This window comes from Daucus carota, chromosome 3 (genome assembly GCF_001625215.2).
Source record: "Daucus carota subsp. sativus chromosome 3, DH1 v3.0, whole genome shotgun sequence".
NCBI lineage: Eukaryota > Viridiplantae > Streptophyta > Magnoliopsida > Apiales > Apiaceae > Daucus > Daucus carota.
The window spans coordinates 1,820,978-1,842,432 of NC_030383.2; the positions used below are offsets into that span (position 1 = coordinate 1,820,978).

The 21,455-nt window shown below is 32.2% G+C and overlaps 2 protein-coding genes and 1 long non-coding RNA gene across 3 annotated transcripts; 2 read left to right on the top strand and 1 right to left on the bottom strand.

Annotated features, from left to right (window-relative positions):
* The first annotated feature begins 5,294 nt into the window (after positions 1-5,294).
* Positions 5,295-8,425, top strand: LOC135151062 (uncharacterized). The gene is made up of 3 exons (XR_010289525.1): positions 5,295-5,479; positions 6,570-6,712; positions 8,102-8,425. It is a non-coding gene; the product is annotated as an uncharacterized LOC135151062 (long non-coding RNA).
* A 2,433-nt stretch (positions 8,426-10,858) lies between these two features.
* LOC108213911 (putative disease resistance protein RGA4) lies at positions 10,859-14,197 on the bottom strand. The gene has a single exon (XM_017385695.2). It carries the CDS (start codon positions 14,105-14,107, stop codon positions 11,000-11,002), a length of 3,108 nt encoding a protein of 1,035 aa, XP_017241184.1. The 5' UTR covers positions 14,108-14,197; the 3' UTR covers positions 10,859-10,999.
* Positions 14,198-18,362: 4,165 nt separating this feature from the next.
* On the top strand, positions 18,363-18,797 carry LOC108211475 (MFP1 attachment factor 1). Its single transcript, XM_017383084.2, has one exon. The coding sequence runs from the start codon at positions 18,363-18,365 to the stop codon at positions 18,795-18,797; it is 435 nt and encodes a 144-aa protein (XP_017238573.1).
* The last annotated feature ends 2,658 nt before the right edge of the window (positions 18,798-21,455 follow it).

A 21,455-nucleotide genomic window follows, 5' to 3' on the forward strand; every position in this document is an offset into this window, starting at 1 on the left:
CAGAAGGTTCATGGTTTTCTTGTCCTTGTGCACCTCCTCAGTATCTTCTTGAGAATATTCATGGACAGGTTTTGGAATCATCTTACCTACCATGTCTTCACCATCAGCTCCCATGCTTGTGCAGACCTTCATGGGGACATGAGGTCCTTTTTCAATGCAGTTCACATAGCTTTCATCAATGGACAGCAGATGCAGATGCATTCTCACTTTCCAGTGAAAATAGTTGTCTTTGTCAAGAACAGGAATCTTCACTCCAGCATCCTTCTTTCCCATCTTTCTCTAGCAGTGTTGATCTTTTTCCCTGTTTGTTGGGAACCTGGCTCTGATACCAATTGTTATTTTACACCAACTATGAGAAAGATTGTAGAAGGGGGGGTTGAATACAATCTTTTACAAATTTAAAAGATTCAAGAATGATACACTAAAAACACAGTAAACAGAAAAACACCAAGTATTAAAAATACGGGTGGATTGAATGATCCACCCGTGAGATTTTATATAGAAGAATCTGTGGATTGTTTACAATTCGCACAGCTGCTGGTTCATCACTCAACAAGTTCTAACTCTCAGATTTTTCTCTCAAGTAATTTGAACAAGTTCAACTGATGCTACTAACTTGGTTATATACCCCAAGTTTTACAAAGCTTTTAGCTAGATTACAAAATGCACTCTAATCTAAAAACAATGCTGCACAACTTTGTCTTATGCATGCTTTCTGAGATGTCTTCATCTTTGACCATCATCTTGATTTGATCCAGATTGCACTGCATGAGATAAGTATGTTTCTGCTTCTTCTTTATTTTCCTAATTAGGCTTCCATGTCTATTTTAGTGTAATTCGATCCATGTGATTTGTCAGACTTAAGCTCTAGTCACTTTCAACTGCTATTTGCTTCATCAGTTGAAGGTTCTGTTTGCTTTCAACTGCTATTGACTTTATCAGTTGAATGCCTGGCTCATCAGTTGAATGAATTACAAACTCCATCCGTTGAATGCTGTTCCAGTCTTATCAGTTGAATTCCTCAGCATTATCCGTTGAACACTTTGTCTTCAGTTGAATGCTTGATTTTCATCAGTTGAAACATCATCCAGTCTTTATCAGTTGAACAGTTACATCTCATCAGTTGAATATCCTTCACTTAGATAAAATTACATGGCATTGGATATTTACAATTAGCCATCCTATTCTACCCATCCGTTGATAATTCCCAAAGACAAGAATTGTAACAATTACAACTGAAATTTGATAAAGATTCTAAGTAAGACATGTTACAAAAATGTTTATGTTATCATCAAAATTATTGATTCCTAACAATAAACATATATTCCAAATAACGAATCTTGCATACTTCAGGATGCAAGTTGGTAATAACTTCGTATACAATCATATTTTTTATAAAATATCTCACTGTTAAATAAAGGGAGATTTATAACTTATGTCATATCTTCATCTATTCATTCTCAAAGATGAAAAATCACAACTATATCTTTGTTGGTGATCAATTTTGCCTTATAAGCATATAACATATGTACCACTGATAAGAAAAATCTACAGATTCTTCAACAAAAGTCCATAAAAAATATCAATTACTATTCGCGCCCTTATTAAATTGAGATGGCTTAGCTATTCAGGCCAAACTGTAAACTTATAAGCAAACTTCTGGTTTACTTCGAAATCAATTTCAATTATGCTCATTATAAACAAGTGGAGAATCTTTCTCCAAGTTGCTGTTAGTGCACTGAATGCAATTCAATAGTTAAAGGCCCTTGATATCTCCATGCGATAAATTATATAAATTTCATTCTTCAATCCGCTCGGGAGAGTATAATTGCATCAATGCTCTTCAAGAGTAAAATGTACTTGAGAGAGTACATAAAAATATATATGCTCTTCAAGAGCCTTATACATGCTCTTCAGGAGCCTTTATATCGCTATTCCGGAGCTTTATTCTTTCTCTTCCCAAGTCTTATATTTTCAAAAACTATAACGAGGCATCCTATATAATTCTCCCTTTTGGATGACTCATTTTAAATGTGAAGTATTGATACTAGTCATCTTTATATCAATGGAGAGAAATATTTGTTATGCACATAATAAGAATATGACTTAAAGTATTTGTAATGTCATGACCATTGCTACTATCATGGTTGATATCCTCTGATTTTCCAAAACTGTCACATTATGGTATGATATCATTTGTTGTAATTCATAATCCTTTCATCAATAACTCAAATTTAGTAAACCACATTTAGTCACGATATCACCTCATGAATTTAACAACCCAAATATTTCATCAATTTCATTATACTATATCTGTGGGACACAATATGATATTTATTTATTTAATTAAAATCTATTATATCCAAATATTATACTATTCTTTATTTAGAACTATCCTTCATGGATATTATATCACTTAGGATAAACTCATAATTTGAATATTATATCATTCTTCTAGAATGTAATCAAGTGCTCAAACACATAATACTTATTCTATAAACATCGCTCAATGTCATTTTTATGAAAAAAATATGATCAGTATTCTTTGAAAATTTCACAAAATTAAAGAGCGTCAATGTGATAATAAAATAAAAGAATTTTATTATAGAGGGACAACTTCTAGTTGTTATTTCGTGCAACTTCTGGTTGCTATCATTTACTATTATTCCAAAAAACATCATTAACCGGTAATTGTCGATTATAACAAAGTCATTTAACCTAAGTAGTAAGAAACACATTACCAATGCTAATTTGAAATCAACTATAAGTTTAAAGGCACGTAGTGATATTGAAACTCTATCATATACCAAGAATATCATATAAAGATTACAATGCCACTTATTAGGAGCATGTATATGTAATACACTCTAATTTGTGAGCAAGACAAATAGATAAAAGTGAAATAGTGTATGCACACATAAGTCATCAAATTTCAATCATAATACATGATGTTTTGCACTATCTGGAAGAAAGAAAAAAAATGTAGTGTTCTTATAAATGAATGACTAAATGTGAACATGTAAAATCCTTTGTATCATATATTAATCGAGGATACATTAACAAGGACTACATATAAGGTTGCACATAAGTTACATAGATAAAAATGATAGATAACATTTGTCTTTCTCATACAAATATTAGTTATGCCACTAATTAAACTTAGTACCAGTTTAAACTCATATAAAAGTAGACAATGACTTGAGAAAATCAATTTTTTTTAGATTAGAGAGGAGCACATATGACTCATGACTTTTAAAAAAATATACAATCCAAATTTCTTAAATCCGATCTATTAAAATTGATATAATGTATTTTACGAGAAAGAAAACACAAGTGAGAATCATCATATGAATAATTAAGCATATATTTCACGAGTAAAAGAAATGACTCACCATGATTTATGTAAAATTTACACGTATGATCATCCAAAAATGTGAATAAAAAATATATAGCATGATCACTAAAAAAAAATATAACATACTGGCAAATATATATATATATATATATATAACAAGGAAGATATTAACCATATCCAAGTAAACAATTTGACATGTTAATACCCAATCAATCAATAATAACAAATATAAAGAGAGACAAGAACATATCAAGATCAAGCAAATATATGTTACTTTAACTAGATAGAAAACATATTAGAATACCTATTTTCGAAGTCATACCATGAATATGTACATGTGAATGAATTCACAAACTTACATACATAATATCGAAAATATTAACCAATTAAAGTTGTAAGATGATAATCCCAAAAATATCTGAAATCTCTTAATTCTGATGCACAACAAATTCAAGATAATAATTTTTTTTTGTTGAAATGCAAAATTTAACATAACTCAAATATAGATGTTAAGAATAACACTATAAAATGAAAAGAATGGTGAAAGGAGGCGTACCTTAAAATCTTACATTCTTGTAAGTTTAAGATTCCTTATGTCGAGAAAATTCTTTAGCTTGGATGAGATGTGGGAGATTGTTCCTTCCAAAGCTTTACGCAAACTAACCCCCCTTCAAATTTTCAAGCAACTCGTGCTGATAACGTATTAGAAATATATTGTATATACTATATATAATATAAATATGGGAGAGAAGACATCACATGAGATTGTATTTCATTCAAGTGTATATCTTACAAGATGACTTGAGGCCTATTTATAGGCTCACTAGAACACACACAGAGAAACTCAAAAGCCAAAATACATGGATTTGAAAAGCCAAAAGCCAAGAGTTATGTCTTGGGAAAATCCATATTATAACAAAACTAAAAGTCAAAGGTCATGGAGAAAACTAAAAGCTAAAAGTCATCCATCATTTCATTTCATATCACATTATAATTATTTTTGACAGTCGTGTAGCAGTAAAAAAATAGTTATTTTAGACCATTTTCATTGTTGATGAAACTCGGTCACCAAATTCAAATTCAACTGAGCATTTTTTGTAATGACTCGGGTTTTTATTTATTATTTATTATTTTGTTGGTGATCTTAAAAAAAAGGGAAGGAATAAAATTTTATATTTTATTCCTGTTTGTTGGATTTTCAAAAATAATTATCTTAGTATATAATTAATTCTCGATCCAGTGAGATGTTGGGAATTTGATTATTTGAGATATTATGTGGATAATATTTTGAGGTGCAACTATTTGAAATTTTATGCAATTTTCTGAGTTACTTCAATTATGTGATTGATTTAATTGGGGTACATGTTAAATGAGCAATCTTAATTGTTTATTTTCTGTCCGAGTGAGTAATTTAGAAATTGAGTTTATTTTTATAAATCAGAGATGTTCTTTGATTTAGAGATATCAGAAATCTGTGTTTACTTATATTACAAATTTTGTCTGAGCGGTTAAGTTAGAATTTAGATTTATTATAGTGTCTTCATTAAAATTGTTTTTAGTTTTTAAAAATCAAAATCTGTATTTAATTGTGCCAATATTTTATTCAAGTAAAAACTACCAAAATATTTCAGTTTTGGTATTTTAATGTTTTGAATGATTTGAAAATATTCAAAAGTCTCGCGAATGATTATTTTAATTATTTGCAATTCAAAAAAAAAATCAATTATGGGCAATTAAATATAAAATTTTCAAATGATTAAAAATAAAACTTTTACGTATTTTATTCATTCGGGATTTTTCAAGAATTGTAGTATATTTTGTTTTATTCTTGGAAAATATTTTTAGACCCCTAAAATTTGTTTAGTAGTTTCATAGTATTAATAATTGGGGTATAAGCCTTATCAGTATATAAAAAATTCTTTTATTAAACTAGAGTTAGCAGCTGCGTTAACCCCGTGTGTACATCTCGTCTACTAATAATCAGATAGTATAACAGATAGTATAACAGATCAAAACAAAAGCTATTAAAACAGACACAAGTCTTATACACGCAGCCGCAGTTCGAAAGAATTGGGGAACTAGGGTTTCGGAACAGGGGTTTCAAAATCCATGCTTGAATCGCAGGTGAGGTCATGAATTATGTGTAATATACAATTGTTATGCTTATCTGTGTATGTATATATGGCTGTGATTATGGTTGACTGCTTGAATCGGAGGCTGTTAATAGTGACGGAGGCTGGTGGGTTTCGTGGTTGTGATTGACGGCGAAGCCACCGTTGGTTGGTCTGGGTTTAAGTAGAAGGGAAGGAGTTGGTTTGATTGTTTTGTGGTGATCGGGGAACGGACGGCTGGTGGTGGTCTGGATCGTGGCCGGCTGGGCACCGCCGCTACCACGCCAGGAAAGAGAAGCAGCGGCATAGCTGCACGCCGGACAGGCTACAGCCGCCATGGCTGCTGACCAGGCGAGGAGAGGGAGAGAGAGAGAGAGAGAGAGATGCCTCGGTCGTGGTGGTGGGCGGTGGAGTCCACCGGAGATTTCTGCCGGAGGTGTGGCGGCAGGGAGACAGTTGATTTTGGGGAAAAACAAAAACAAACATTAATTATATTTTTATTATTTTTATTATTGTTATTGTTAATAAATGATAACAATAATATTAATAATATTAATAAAATTAATATATATTTTTGATTGTTATATGTAGTTGCAAGGTGTATTATTATAATACGGTATGACGTGATTATAGTCATAAATTGTTGTTCCCGATTCGTGTATCGGTTTATTAATGTTAGATATCATGTGTAGTTATACAGTCTGGCAAGTTAGACGACAAAAATTTGACTGTGTTAGACAAATTTTGTGTTGATTGTTGGGATTGCTTTATTACAAAGGAAGTGCTGTCCGAGTATTAATCTATTATTAAAAATTGGATTTAAATTGAGAACCAGATTTAGATTATAATTCGGATTCTAATTAAGATTTGGACAGAGATTCTTGGATTACCGGTTATGATTATTTATAATTACTAAAGCATGTCAATCTCGTGATACGTGACAATGTGATTACATGTTTAAATTATGAATATTACGTGTATATAATAATTGAAAAATATTTATATACCAGGAAGGGTAGAATTAGGTTTCGGTTCGATTTCTTGATTTAGACGACAATCTGGTTTGTTCGTCAACTAAATTATTATTTGGTTATCATATATAGTCGGCTGACTCGTTTATGAAGGACGTTCAAGAACAGTTGATTTGTGTTGTCCGATTGTGTTGAGCCAGATGCTAGATGCCAAAGCAATTTAGAGTTTTCGAGTAGCGTGACTGTGATGTCACTAGTTGTGCTATCAGAGGCAAGTTTTCTAATTATGACTTGTTCTTATCACAAGTAATATTTTTGGTCTCTTCTATTTAAATATGGTCATTCATATTCATATTTTGTTATGACCACTAGTATTGCATATCCTATATTTAAAAATACAATATTATTATTTATCTCTTGTAACTACTGCAAGTATTCTGTTCTACATCTCTTCATAAACAATCATGTTTTATTTTCTTCACTCAATAAACATTTTGTGCTATTGCACACAAGCATTCTTGATCTTTTGAATGTTTTATAAAACTTTAGTTGTTTTCATTATCTTAAAAAGGTGAGCTAATTAAACTCTAAAATTATTTATCTAAAGATTTTCAATTACTCTCTCTCCTATATTTGAACATGTACTTTTCACGAGTATATTAGTTACATGAATTACATTACACAATTTTGAGGATGAAAGCGGTTTTACTTGAATCATTATTTTGACATGTGTACACTCAACATCATGTCTACAATATTTTATCAACTGTTGTTTTCTATAAATGTTTCCCCTGAAAAGAATTTTTATTTAAATATTCTGGAAATGCTGAACCGTTAATCTAACGGTTAGTATTATGATTTTGATATAAAACAAGGTTGTCGATTATTTCGATACCTTGCTTATTTTGTGATTGGAAGTACCCTCGGGGACCGTACGCCGGTCCAGTTACAATTAAGGCCATTGTGTGCCTTGGATCCCTTAAAATTTGGTGACATGCTTCGTGCATGATCCGGTGCTATCTCGCGACTGATCATCGGCTATAGCATAGCGTTAAATTATTCCAATCCCTAAAAATGTTGTGGAAGGTTTATATATTAATGCTACTCTTTATTAGCATTAAGTTTCAGAAAAGTTTTATAAATTAAATTCGAAGTTCATATTGTCGCTGAAGCATTTGTTGCTCAGTGATAGTTAGAGCCAAGAATGAATTGAGATCTTCTTATTTATTCAACTCATCATTGTCATGTTGGTTTAGCAACTAAATATATGGAAATTTAGTCGATAATGATGGACACTGAATATTTAGGGATTTCTTGAACCGTGGTTTATGAACAGTTGATTATCAAAAGTTATTTTGAACTTCTCAAATGAATAATTTTTGAAGTTCTTGCAAAGGTATTATTTTATGAGATTTGCTGCAATGCAAATCAAAATGGTTTTACAGATTTTGAAGTGAATCAATTATTTGATTCAAAATGTTTCTCATAGTTAGAAACTCTCTCTCCAGTTTGGAATTGGATTACAAATGTTTTTAGTAGAAATCCATTACCTATTGGATTGGAAAATTCCCCGCATATTATGGATTTATCTTATTATGCTTCTAAAACTTATCTTGCTGAGCCTTTCGCTCACCCTTGCTATTATTTCTAACGCTTTCAGTTAGAGATTAAGATGATTCGATTGTTGAGCTGCGCGTAAGATTGATGATATGCGAAATTGCCAGTGAGATGTCTGCAAGAATAATTCCGGTTAGAATTGAATTATTTCAGTTTAGTTGTATAATAGATTTATTTATTTGGTTATCAGTTACTCTTCTTATCGAGGTTTAACTGATAATGTAGTTTAAGTTGTCATAAGATTTGAAATTTTGGTTTCTGATTTCAGTGCTGTAACCTATTAGCGATCCTGTTTTTAGGGGGTCAAAGTGATTTTGATTTAAATATCTTTTAAAATTTCCAGATTTTTAATATCTTTTAAAATTTCCAGATTTTTAATTATCTGTTTTACCTTCTTCCGCAAAATATAGGTTTTTAAATGATTTTATTTTAGTGGCACCAAATCCAGACCCCGGATTTTGGGGATGTTACATTTTTTACACCGGCTTTATGTAATAAAATCCTGATCTAATAAGATGCTTTTCCTGCAGTGATTTGGGAATAAAAGTAGTAGTATGCAATGCCAATATCGAACAATAGCATACGTACTGTTAAGAAACACAGCGGCCGATAAACTTCATTAATTCATATAACAGCGAAAATATCAATATCTTTATTTGTTTGTCTAGTGAGCACGCACTAAGAATAAAATTCTATACATTTAGCTCATTTTAATTAGTGTGTTTGTCCACCATTATTAAAAAGTAAGAGCAAATCAAAATGAGTGAAATGCATAGAACTTGATATTTAGCATCTATGCCCATGGGCAAATCATAAAAAAAAACGTATCTTTATTATTAGTTTCTTCTTTGTCTACACTTGACATAATCTGAAATATATACACAATCATCACAAATATATTAATCTATTGTTTTCAAGGTCTGCTGTATTGAAAAATATAAATTTAACCGAGAGTGCTGCAGAATTAAGAATGGGAATTTTTAGAGTTCGCCCACAATAGCGAAGAGCAGGGCCGGCTCAATCAAATTTGGGGCCCTAAGCAAAATCTGAAAATGAGGCCCATACATATTTATATATAATTTTTTTGGTGTAATATAAATTTATTATTATAAAATCCTTACCTCAATGTTGGATGTTGAATGATGAAGATGAGAAAGGTACCAAAAAGGATTACAACTGTTTAGTATCTTACATATGAACTGATGCACACAGTGAAAACTAAAAAGACAAACTGAAAGAGTAATTTTTTATTCTTAATATTTTATCATTTATATAAACAAAGAAAAAAAAACTAAGTAATTTTAATATTGATAATTAACATTTACTTTAATAAACTTGATATTACATTTAACTAGCAAAATTATTTATGACACATACTTGTCTTTAGACTTCTTTTACGTCTGTTACTATTATTTTTTGTATTTGATTCTATACATTTTGTACATGAAATATATTGATAAATGGAATAATATTTTCATCACAATTATCCGTGATATATATTTTAATTTTTTTGAACAAATATTTATATAAATATGATAAATTTTATTTATAGAAACATGATAAAATAATTTATATTTCAAAAATATTTCAATTAAATGATAAATAATTTAATTATTCTAATTTTTAAATAATAATTCATTTTATATTATTAATTAAATGTATTAAAGAAATTAGAATTGTTTGATAAAATTTTGTTTTCAATAAATTTTTTATTAAAACAAATATTAATATTTGTGTATACATATATATAAAGGGATTTTAAATTTTTGGGGCCCTTTTTGGTTTGGGGGCCCTAAGCAACTGCTTAGTTTGCTTTAAGGTAGAGCCGGCCCTGGCGAAGAGCTTCTATCTAGTCTTTGTAATCATGATCTTGCTCACTAGTTCACAGATCAGAGTCCAATGTCGAGCGATGAGATCAACCAGGTCAAGAAGCTGGCTCGCTTGGCATGACTCGGTACACTAGTGTAGCTTTCCATGATACCTTGAGTACTATCTAGTGTTTTTTTTTTATATAATTTGGGGTTTCTAACATGTTGGGTTTATAAGAAATGGACATGCTAGCTGGTTTAAGTTATTAGCAGCTGAATATTGTGCAGAGTCTGCAAATATTTTTGGTCTTTTCTTAGTAAATTGATCTTTAAATCATGGCAGGTTCTATAACATTACATGACTGGTCTCCTTCATTATAGTTCATGTTTAATTTTTCAATTCTTTACATTTCAAGACTTTCTGAACGTAGCAAACATTTGTATCATAAAAATAATCTCACCTACAATTTTTATCCCCTTCAAAAAAGTTATCAATTAAATTATGGGATTCCTCCACTTTATCAGGTTTCTTTTATTTTTTTTGCATTATTTTATCTATTTTCCTTTAATTTCTTGTCCTATTCCGATTAATATACAAAATTGGACGGGACTAAAGGAATATATAAAAAAAATATATAGTATGATAGTTGTACTTTATTGTTTTCAACCCTTTGTTATGTCATTTAGAAATCATTCCCCTATCAATATCATCAGACCTGGATAAATGATCCCATACATGATTTCCTGTTTTTGACCTCCAAATTACGGATTCCAGTTGTCCATTTCCTAGTTCGCACATGTCTCTATAATAATTTTAAAATTCTCTCTCAATTTTAAAAATCTCTCAATATAATCATGATATTATTCACTGGTTCAGAACTTAGCATTGTCGACTCTAGCCTTTCAATCACTTGATATGAATGGGTGTGTCTTATATATTCTTTTTAAACTAGTGTAATTCATGATTTGAACTTCTGTCGAATCATAATTCAAGAATAGAGCAAGTTTATTACTATACAGTAGTAATCTATAGAATTATTGAAGAACTCGTACAACCCTGTAAATACAGTTTATTGTTTAAAAGGAAATGCCGCATCCTCTGCTCGTCCTCCAGCCATGTGTGATTACTCTCATCAGTCAAGCCCATGTATTTGTTTGATGTGTTGGATTTTGGACCATTCCGCCCCACTTCCCTTCTTGTATCACACTCTTGGCAAACACCACATAGTTCGGACACCTCGAAATAATAAGATGTTTTAGAGCATCCGACCCATTGACAACATTAATAGTATTCAGCTCTGGCAAATCACAAGCACTTAAACCCCTTAAACCTGCGCCAAGTGTCAAGTATGTCAATCCCTCTAAATTTCTTACACTCAAATTTTTGAAAGACACAGAATTGTTTATCAAGAGCTCGGCCATTATGCAGTTCATACTTGAAGAAGAAGAGGAGGAGGAGCATCCTACTCCGCCACTGATATTATACAGTTTTAGATCTGTGAGACCGCATGCCTGTTTGCTCATTGATTCCAGTAGCTTGCTGCTGCCCAAGTATTTGATAGACAATGTCTTCAACAACGGATAACAACTACTCGGTAACCTTCTCAACTTTGAACATCTCCAAATACTTAACTTCTCGAGTTGAGGAAACACTAGCACATTATTTGGCTCTTCATCGCTTGCATCCATAGCTGGGTCTAGCCATTCTTCTAGCTTTGGCAAATGCCATAAATCTAGTCTTCTCAATGACGGATACAATGTTGCAACTGTTTCTTCTGCTCTATTTTCACCACTAATGCTACCTTGACTTCCGCATAAATGGCTGCTTATAACCTTGATGTTATCCATCCCGTATATATCAATCACCCTCAATTTAGGAAGATGACCCAGCTGGGGAAACTCTTCACATCGTTTGCAATTTTCCAATGTGATAACTTTTAAGTTTGTCATGAATGTAATCCATGTTGCAAACTTCTTTCCCATAAAGTTCTCGACAGTCAATTCTTTTAGATTTGTGTGAGGTTTTAATCCTTCCATCACATCCTCATCGTTGTATTCTTTTTCTTCCATCACATCTTCATTCTTTCTCCAGACTAACTTTAAATGCTTAATATTCGATTTTGTATGCAAACTCGCCTTACTGGCTTCTTCCATATTCTCTACATCACCAAGGCCATACAGACTCAAAGTACCTTGAAGATTTTTCAAACTTCCCAGTTGTCCAATAAAACATTGATGATCTCTACTCACAACAAAATGAGGCAGCGTTTGAAGACAACTTAACCTCTCTATCCCAGAAAACATGTCTGATCTCTTAAAGACAGAGTAATTACGAGCGACCAGAATATGTCTTAAATTGATTAAGTTGCAAATCTTTCTTGGAAGCTGTGTTGCACTCTGAACGCTCAATGTCTGCAAGTTGTAGAGTCTCGCAATGTAATCCGGTAATTTATACATACTGTCACATCTGGAGATATCCAAATACTTAAGATACTTCAGATTGCTCAATGAACTTGGCAACTCAGCATCTCCATAGCTTTCTTCGAGAACCAAACCAATCAAGTGACTGGGGTAAGGCACCAAGTCCCTTACGATGCAAGCCTCTGCGTATAATACTTGTACTTTCTCAAAATTTCTCTGAAGAATGGGCGGCTTAATATTTGAAACCCCTTCATCGACCCTCACATATATGGCCTTGGAAATATCGTTTAACTCATGATCATCAGCCTTCACAGTTACTGAATGATGTTTAGATATATCCAGTGCTAGATCGTGCACCAGATCATGCATCTTGTAAGAAATTATGTGGCCACCATATCTTTCTCCATCTTGTAACAAACAATTCCACAACAAAATGTTAAAGTATTCGCTCCCTATATCTTCCATCAGCTTATTGCTACCTTTAGGGGGCAAAAGGAATCCTAATGCCATCCATATACGTACCATTTCATCTTTCATGATACGAGAATCCTTTGGCAAAATTGAACAATATGCAAAGCATTTCTTTAGAGAAGAATGAGGTAGATTATCATAAGACAACCTCAAGGAAGACAATACACCATCCAAATTCCACCTTGGACTATTTTGAATCTGAACCCACTCTTGCTCAGACTTCTTTGAGCGTAGTAATCCCCCTAGTGTCTTTATTGCCAAAGGCAGGCCACTACACCTTTCCACCATTCTTCTTCCCATGGCCACAAATTTCGCCGTCTCTAAAACTCCTCCTTGTGAAAATGCTCTTCGCTTGAACAATTTCCAACTATCTTGTTCCGATAGTTTCTCCACCCTATGAGTAATAACACATTGCATGACATCAACGGCTTTCTGTTTACGAGTCGTAACCAAAATCTTGCTTCCACTCGCCCCACCAACTCCGAGCAAGGAATTCCTTAAGTTATCCCACTCCTCTGGTCTATCATTCCAGACATCATCTAAGACGAGTAAAAACTTTACACCCCGTAGAGAGCTTTGAAGTTTGTTAATGAGTCCTTCTGTATTTTCCAACACGGAAGCAGTTGAGGTGAGTGAGACTACCATTTGATTCAAAATTTTCATGAAATCAAAATCATCTGATACAGTGACCCACATCCTCTTCTTGAACGTATCGGTTACAACATCTTTATTGTAAACCATACGAGCAAGAGTTGTTTTGCCTTGACCTCCCAACCCCATAACAGCAATGACTGGTAAATCCTCCGCATAATTTGTGCACACTGTTTGGACTAAAAATGATATATCATCATCTCTTCCAACTATCAGTGACTGGTCTTCACAGGGGGGAGTATTGCTGATTTCCCTGGGCTGCACAGTAGTAGTTAGTTGCACCACAGGCTGAAGCCCGAGATCTCTAGCCCTTTTAAAAATTTTGTTGAAAGAAGTATGGATAGACTTGATCTTATGAGCAACCTTGAGACGATAAAGTATGCTATTCTTAGTAGAAAAAAAATGCCTCAACGTACTCCGATTTTCAACCTTTCGCCGAGTGACTTCATAAGCAAGTTGATCCATAAAAGCATCAGCTACACGAGCAACATCCTCCAGGTTGTTGAACCAGCTCTGGACAGCAGACATCCTTAGCTTTTTGCTATCAGCATCGGACAAGAGGGCATCAATCTCTTCCAACCTTTCTTGCAGGGTTACCAGATTTTCCTGAAGATTCCAAGCCTGGATAACTTCTTCAGCTGCAAGTGAAACAAGCTTGACAACCAGGCCAGTAGCACGATCAGCTACAAATGCATCAGCCATTTTTATGAATGGGGTTCAGCAGAAACGAGTGAATTTGCACTAAATATTCAATTTCTGTCTGCATCAACTTGACCGATTTACACCATATTCCTGGACTCTGATGTTTGATATATACCCCCTCCGTCCCAAAATACATGTCACTTGGACTTTTTTCACGTAATTTGAGATGCAAAAATAATATACTTCTACATATTATTTTTCAAAATATTTTTTTTCTGAATAAAGATAAAAATTTTGAAAAATAATATGTAGAAGTATATTATTTTTGCATCTCAAATTACGTAAAAAAGGTCAAAGTGACATGTATTTTGGGACCGAGGAGTAATGTTCATTGTTGTAAGCCAGTTTGTGTATTTGATCTGTTTCGGCTTTTAGTACTGATATATACCAAGAATATACCAAGAGTTGTGTGTGGTTAGGAAGTCTGTTTTTGCGTTGTGATGTTCGAATTTGGAATAACTAGTTCATGTATGAGCTATTCAGATTTTAATACTGGTATGATCGTGTTACAGAAAAGATCGACTATTATCCAGTTCTGAGATACCAAGTCACATTATATGTATCGTCAAGGACAAATAAAGTTATTAATGTATGAGCTATTATGATTACGCATCGGTGATAAAATATGACAGTCCTGTTTACCCCTGCTCATCGGTTAGTTTCTTGTTACTTTCCATTTTTTATTTCCCCATTTTTTGTCAAAAAATAACTTGATTTGAAAAAAATATTGATTTTTAGTTTCCGGGATATTATTTTTCGAGAAAATATGTTTCATCACTTGATTATTGCAATTTTTTCCTCAAAATTGGTGAAAACTTTTCAATTTGAAAAATATTTTAAATATTTCAGAGAAATTTTCATCTTGACAATAAGTATAATATTTGTCATAAACTAAATAAGTGTAGGAAATCTTTTTCAGAAGTTTTGATTTTCAACAATAAAAACATTTTTAAGAATATAAATAAACGACTTTTTTATGGTGCCCACAATCACACAATAATCACAAATTTTCATAATTTTACTTTTATTTGATTGTCTTACACTCTTTAATAATGAGGGCCCTCTTGCATTCACAACCACACCAATCAGAACACACAAATTTATAAATTTTAGTGCTTAGCATGTGTCCTTGGGCACACAATAGACAAACCCATAAATAAATGTCTAAAAAGGAAAAAACAATGTCTTCGAAGACATAATAACATATTTTTTAAATAATTTTTCATTATTGAACAACATATTGTTTAAAAGTAGTGTGAAAATTAAGCGAAGTGAATATTTAATTCATAAAAATAAGGTGAGGAAATTGTATAGCATTTCTTAATAAAAAAGACATGAAAAGTGGATTCTAATTTTTATGAAAGAACTAGCATAATGTTGGAGTACATTTTTTAACAAATTATTTTAAATTTTGGAATTACCATAGGTGTCGTTGGATCTCTTATCTCTTATTATAGAATCTTTGCTCTACCCAATTTTAATCTTTAAGGCCATCTCTAGCTGTTGTGATCCAAAAATTCAAATTTGGATCACTAATTGATCCAAATTTCTGACCAACTCAGCAGCGTGATCCAAATTCTGATTCAAATTATTTTTTGTATATTATATTACATAAATTTTATATTAAACTATATAATCTTAAATTTAATGTTTAATTATTATTAACTACTTATATTATATTCAATTAATTAATTTAATTACTTTTTTAACATCGATAATTATATATTTAATTGCTAATATTATTAAACAAAATAATGTGCTTGATGATTTCATAAAAAAAGATGAAACTCAAGATCCCAAAATGATATGAATATTTACCGACAATATTTTGATTATCTCGGAGGAAACATAGATAATATGTTTGATTAAATCAAAATTTTATTTATCGTACTGTTCTCTATTCATTTCCCGATATTGTGATTTTATTTTATGCATTTTTAATACTTTTTATTTTATGCTTGTACTCTTTTTTTTAATTTGAATGAAATTTACTTTCCTATTATTCTTAGTTTTTATTAAAACATTAATTTAATTAATTGTTAAATATAAACTATTATTAATTAAATATTAATAATCACATATTAATTTTAAGTCCGATAAACGAAAGATTTAGAAATAACAAAATCATTATTTTATAATAAAGTAGGTGATCCAAATTTGGATCAGTGAACAGTGGTATCCAAATTTAGATCAGTACTATTTACTTATCCAAATTTGGATCACTGTTGGAGGAGAATTTGGGGTAATCTGCCTCAAATTTAGATTTTTGGATCACTGGATTTGCCCTAACAATCATGTGAACAAATAGAGCCTCATTTTAAAATTTTCATAAAAAAAAACAAATACGAGAAATTGCTACTCATTCTGTTTGAATATTTTAATCTTTCAAATTTTTCACACGTATTTTGATCGCATATTTAAATTAATATTGTTAAATTATTTTAATAAATAAAAATATCAGAATCATATTTTAGTCAAAAAGGTATAATTTAAAAATATTTCGAGGAGCAGTTTCGAAGACAAAGTAAAACTTCCTCGCTCTAAATGATCCTAAGGCTTGCTTGGCATAGTCCTATTTGGTCCCAAGGGTTGAGACCCGTTAGTTTAAATATTTATGTGTCATTCCATGTGTCATCTAAGTGGCATTTTTAGATGATATGTAAAAAGAAATATTCTTCAACCATCATCCTTTAACAAAAAGAATATAGATAATCATGTTTGATTCAATAGATTTGTTGAACTAGTAAAACTATTATGTATAATTTTAACTTGACATAATTATACATAATCTTATTGGAGTGTTCTCCTCACCTGTTAGCAAAATACTTGTATAAACAATTTACATAATCATTATAGCTAACAAATTTAGAAATCATAGAACTTGGTGAACCGGACTTTGATATTCTACTCTTAAAAATAGGTGAGAAGAGTGACGAAGCTAACATGTCCAATTAGGGGGCATCAACTATTTTGTTTTTAATTTTTTGATTGTTTTATTTAATTTAAATAAATAGTAGATACATTTTTAAAAATTTAAAAATATTTTCTAAACACTATTTATAAAAAACGTGCGAAACTCAATATATAATATTTTATAAATTTCGACAAATGACTGTGTGATATTGTTGATAAACACAAAACAGTTTTAAATGAGTGAATCAAGTCAGTTTTATAACCATTTGATATATATTTGGACGCATTACCACTTGCTTGATAATTAACCTCTAATTTTCAATATCTTGTCATTGGCATAATTGAGTGGCTCGCGTATTTTATCTTGTCTAATGAGACCCTCTTATCCACATGAATCACTCAATATTTTATCAAGGCACTTGCTTAGGAATGTGAGCTTTTGTTTCAGGGTTTTTAAGACTAGCTCCAACCATACATCTAAATTTAAATCACCAAATGATCCAAATTTAGGGCGAGATCCAAATCCTATTCCAACCATGTAATCCAAATATAGATCCAAATTCACTCATTCTTATAATATTCATATATTTTAATTTTAAATATTTTAAAAAATGATTAACTAATTTCATTATTAATTATAATAATGCAATTAGCAACGGGACAAAGATAAAATATTATAAAATAATTCGAAAAACTTAAAACGGTACATACAAATAAATTAAAATCATTAAAATATTACATTAAAATACTAATTCTAAGAATTAGTATATTTTTCCCACAAATGCTCAATAAGTGTATTTCGAAATTCAAGATGGGCAATATTTATCTTTGATTTTTCAGTAGCGATTGATAAATTGTTGAAATTTTATGTATTTTGAAATTTTAATTTATAATTAATCGTTGTTTTAATTATATTCTAATCTTAATTAATCTATCTTTAATAACATTAACAAAATCATCAAATAATAAAACTAATAATATTTTAATGTTAAAAAGATTTGGATCAGTGAATAGTAGTGATCCAAATTTGGACCAGTACTATTCAATGATCCAAATTTGGATCACTTTTTATGCCACGGTTGGAGCGGTTTGGAGCAGAACTGCCCCAAATTTAGATTTTTGATCACGGCTGGAGATGCTCTAATGAGACCCTCTATTTCACACGAAACATTAATTTTTTATTCAGAATATACTTTACATACTTCGAAAGCATTAAAATGCGCGTCAATTATGGGACTCGATTTCACGCTAAACCCGTCTGTTTGCAATTTTTTACATACAAACATCCAACTTCAGATTAAAATACAATATCTTTCTCTGTCCTTAAACTCAAAACACCAAAATGAGTGACCAAATCGACGAAGATTTCAAAACACCCACCACAACCATGGCAGAAACCGACGACAAACCACCGCAACCCTCCCCTTCCATCTCCAAATCTCCGGTGACCTTCGCCATCTGGCCCCCCTCCCAACGCACCCGCGACGCCGTCACCAAACGCCTCCTCGAGACGCTCTCCTCCCCCTCCGTCCTCTCCAAGCGCTACGGCACGCTTCCCGAGGAAGAAGCGCAAGTGATCGCCGCCAAGATCGAGGGCGAGGCGTTCGCCACCGCCTCCGCCGCCGCGTCGCCCGATGACGACGGGATTGAGATTCTCCAGGGCTATTCCAAGGAGATTAGTAAGAGAATGCTGGAGACTGTGAAGGCGAGATCTGCGGAATCGCAGGCTTCGAATGAGGTGGAGAGTGGGGGAGATGCGAGTGCTGACACTAATTAACACCAATTAGCAGCAATTAAGAGCAATTAGGGTTTGGGGATTTGGATCTCGTGTTCCGATAAATTTCTATACTGTTACTATGTATTAGTGGTTACGATATGATGTCTATGATCTACGATGTGTTATCAGGTAGTTTGTGGTAGTTGCGGTATTTGAATTTGGAATAACTTGTTGACGTTGATATGTTTGAGCTATTGTGATTACGTTACTATGTATCAACTGTTAGATTTCGGTGTTTGATATATAATGTTTGTTGTTATAAGGTAGTTTGTGTTTTTTATCTGTTTCAGATTACATTGTTGATATTGTTGTGGTGTGTTGATTAGGAATACAATGTTGATATCAGGGTATTTTAAACTAACAAGGGAGGCTCTGGATTTTATTTCTAGGCGTACAAGTAACTACATTTCTCTGTATAGCTTTTAGATTTTGATATCTACCAAGTGTTCTGTGTCATTACGTGGTCAGTGGCTTGTTCTGTTTTGCTTAGGTTAGCTGTGACTTGTGATATTCGAGTTTGGAATAACTTGTTAACATTGTCAGTATTAGCTATTTTGATTTCGTAGTGGTTTTGTTCGAAATGTTTTGTTTTTTTGACATGTGTGGTTTTATGTCTTTAATAATGACTAATTTGTCGGAGGATAAGGTATCTTGGACAAAGAAATTGAGCTTAGGTTATCAGAGAAAACTGCCCATGGAGGGTCTGAAAATTTTGTTGTAGGGCTATGAAGGTAGAGGTGAGACCGCAGTTTAGACAAAGTGACTAAGTTCTGATTTCAGGGTTCACATTGGATTCTCCTGTGTGTCGTTTATGTATTTGCTCTTAGGATTCTGTATCTGATATATACTCCGTGTTAGTCTCTGTTTGTGCCATGTTTTTTATATCTGTATTTTGCTGTGATATTTTGGATTATTTATGATGGATTATGATTACGTGTATATGCATTGATTATTAAAGGATAATTGCTTGAATGTTTGATGTTTGCAGTGTGTTATGTTACTGATTATTCATACCATAAACAGTTAACGTATCTCTAGTACCTCAAAAAGATTCAAATATTCAAGTATGTCGAATTCATTCAGGTAAGCACTTCTAATTAGTTGATTTTTCTATGCTGGGCTTAGACTATCTTTTCATACATGGACCAGGATATTACCTCTGTTCCTGCTTCTGTACGTAGATTCATTGTGGCAACTTAAAGCTTGCTCTAAGTTGATATTTCCTGATTAGTGTCATCATTTCTTGAACGATACTACAAATAAGGATGATTCTCGCTTGAGAATACATCTTACTGATTAAGCACTTTACCTTCTAAAGTTTGCTCCAGCTCAACTACAGAAGAGCTTGATGCCATTAAATTCTTCAGGTATAATAATTGGTTGGAATGTTTGTTGTTTACGGTGGATTATAGTTCTAGGCTTACAAGCGGTATTGCCTGTAAGCACATCAGAGTAACTAGAAAGGGGGTTTGCTGTGTAAAAAGACCCTCCCTGAGTTGGAAATCACTTGCTTACGGTTTCATTGGCCTTCGTCTGATATGTAATAAGCTACTCGCACATTGGAAGTGTTTGACGCCCATCACACCCGGTTGAGTATCGTTTTGTAGGAACCCAACCATATATGCAACTTATCAACATCGAAGCCTTGCCCGAAATAGAGAAACTAGGTCACAGGAGTTTTAAACATTACATATGACACTAGAAGGGGCTTTGTTGTGTAAAAAGAGCTCCCTGAGCCAGAAATTAACTTATTTATGGTTCTTTCGGCCATTGTCTGATATTGGATAAGTTAATGCCGAAATTTAAATAGAGAGAAACGTGAGTCATGAATTATTATTGAATGGGCAAATCTAGAAAACATGGTTACCAGAACAAGAATGGGGGAGAAAGGTGTCGGATCCCACACTGTAGCCCACTTAGGCCCACTGTTAATATAGCCCCTTGAAAGTGAACTGCTAATGAAGTTTATTGGGCTTGTGTGTGCAAGATTTTATTCCTGGATTTTGGATATACAAATTATACCCCTCCCTCCGTTCCTCTGAGAAGTATACGTTTGGAATGGACACGGAGAAAAGTGTATAAGTAGTGTAAAGTAATGAGAAAGATAAAGAAAAGTAGATAAAATGGTGGGACCCATGCATATTTAATTGATAGATTTAGAAAAGTAGATGGAAATAGTGGGTGGGTGGTATTTTTATATTATAAAAGTTTACTATTTTGGGAAAGTTTCGAAATGTATAGAATTGAATGGGACATCCCGAAAAGAAAAGTGTATAAAATTCAAAGGGACGGAGGGAGTAAGTCGTAGACAATTATACGGTTTGTGCAAATTATAAAATTATACGGCTTGTGCGTAGATTATACGGTTTGTGTGGAGAACTTATAAGTTAATTTCTAATTAACAATTAGAATTTAAGAAGTTGAATTTTTTTTCAATAATTTATTTTATTTTTGAAATTTGATTTTACAAATATAAATAGGACTATTTTAAAATATAATTTATAATATTTTATTTTATTATTATATTAATAATTTTTATATCTGATAAGTTGTAAATTTTAAAAAAAATAAAATAAAATTCAAACCATAAATTAAAAGTTATTTTTCGTCCATAAATGACTTCTCACGTTTAAATAATAAGCACTTTTTTGAGTTAAT

Bases quoted from the DNA above. Each gene is read 5' to 3' on its own strand.
- LOC108213911 (XM_017385695.2), bottom strand. From the start codon at position 14,107: ATGGCTGATGCATTTGTAGCTGATCGTGCTACTGGCCTGGTTGTCAAG.
- LOC108211475 (XM_017383084.2), top strand. From the start codon at position 18,363: ATGAGTGACCAAATCGACGAAGATTTCAAAACACCCACCACAACCATG.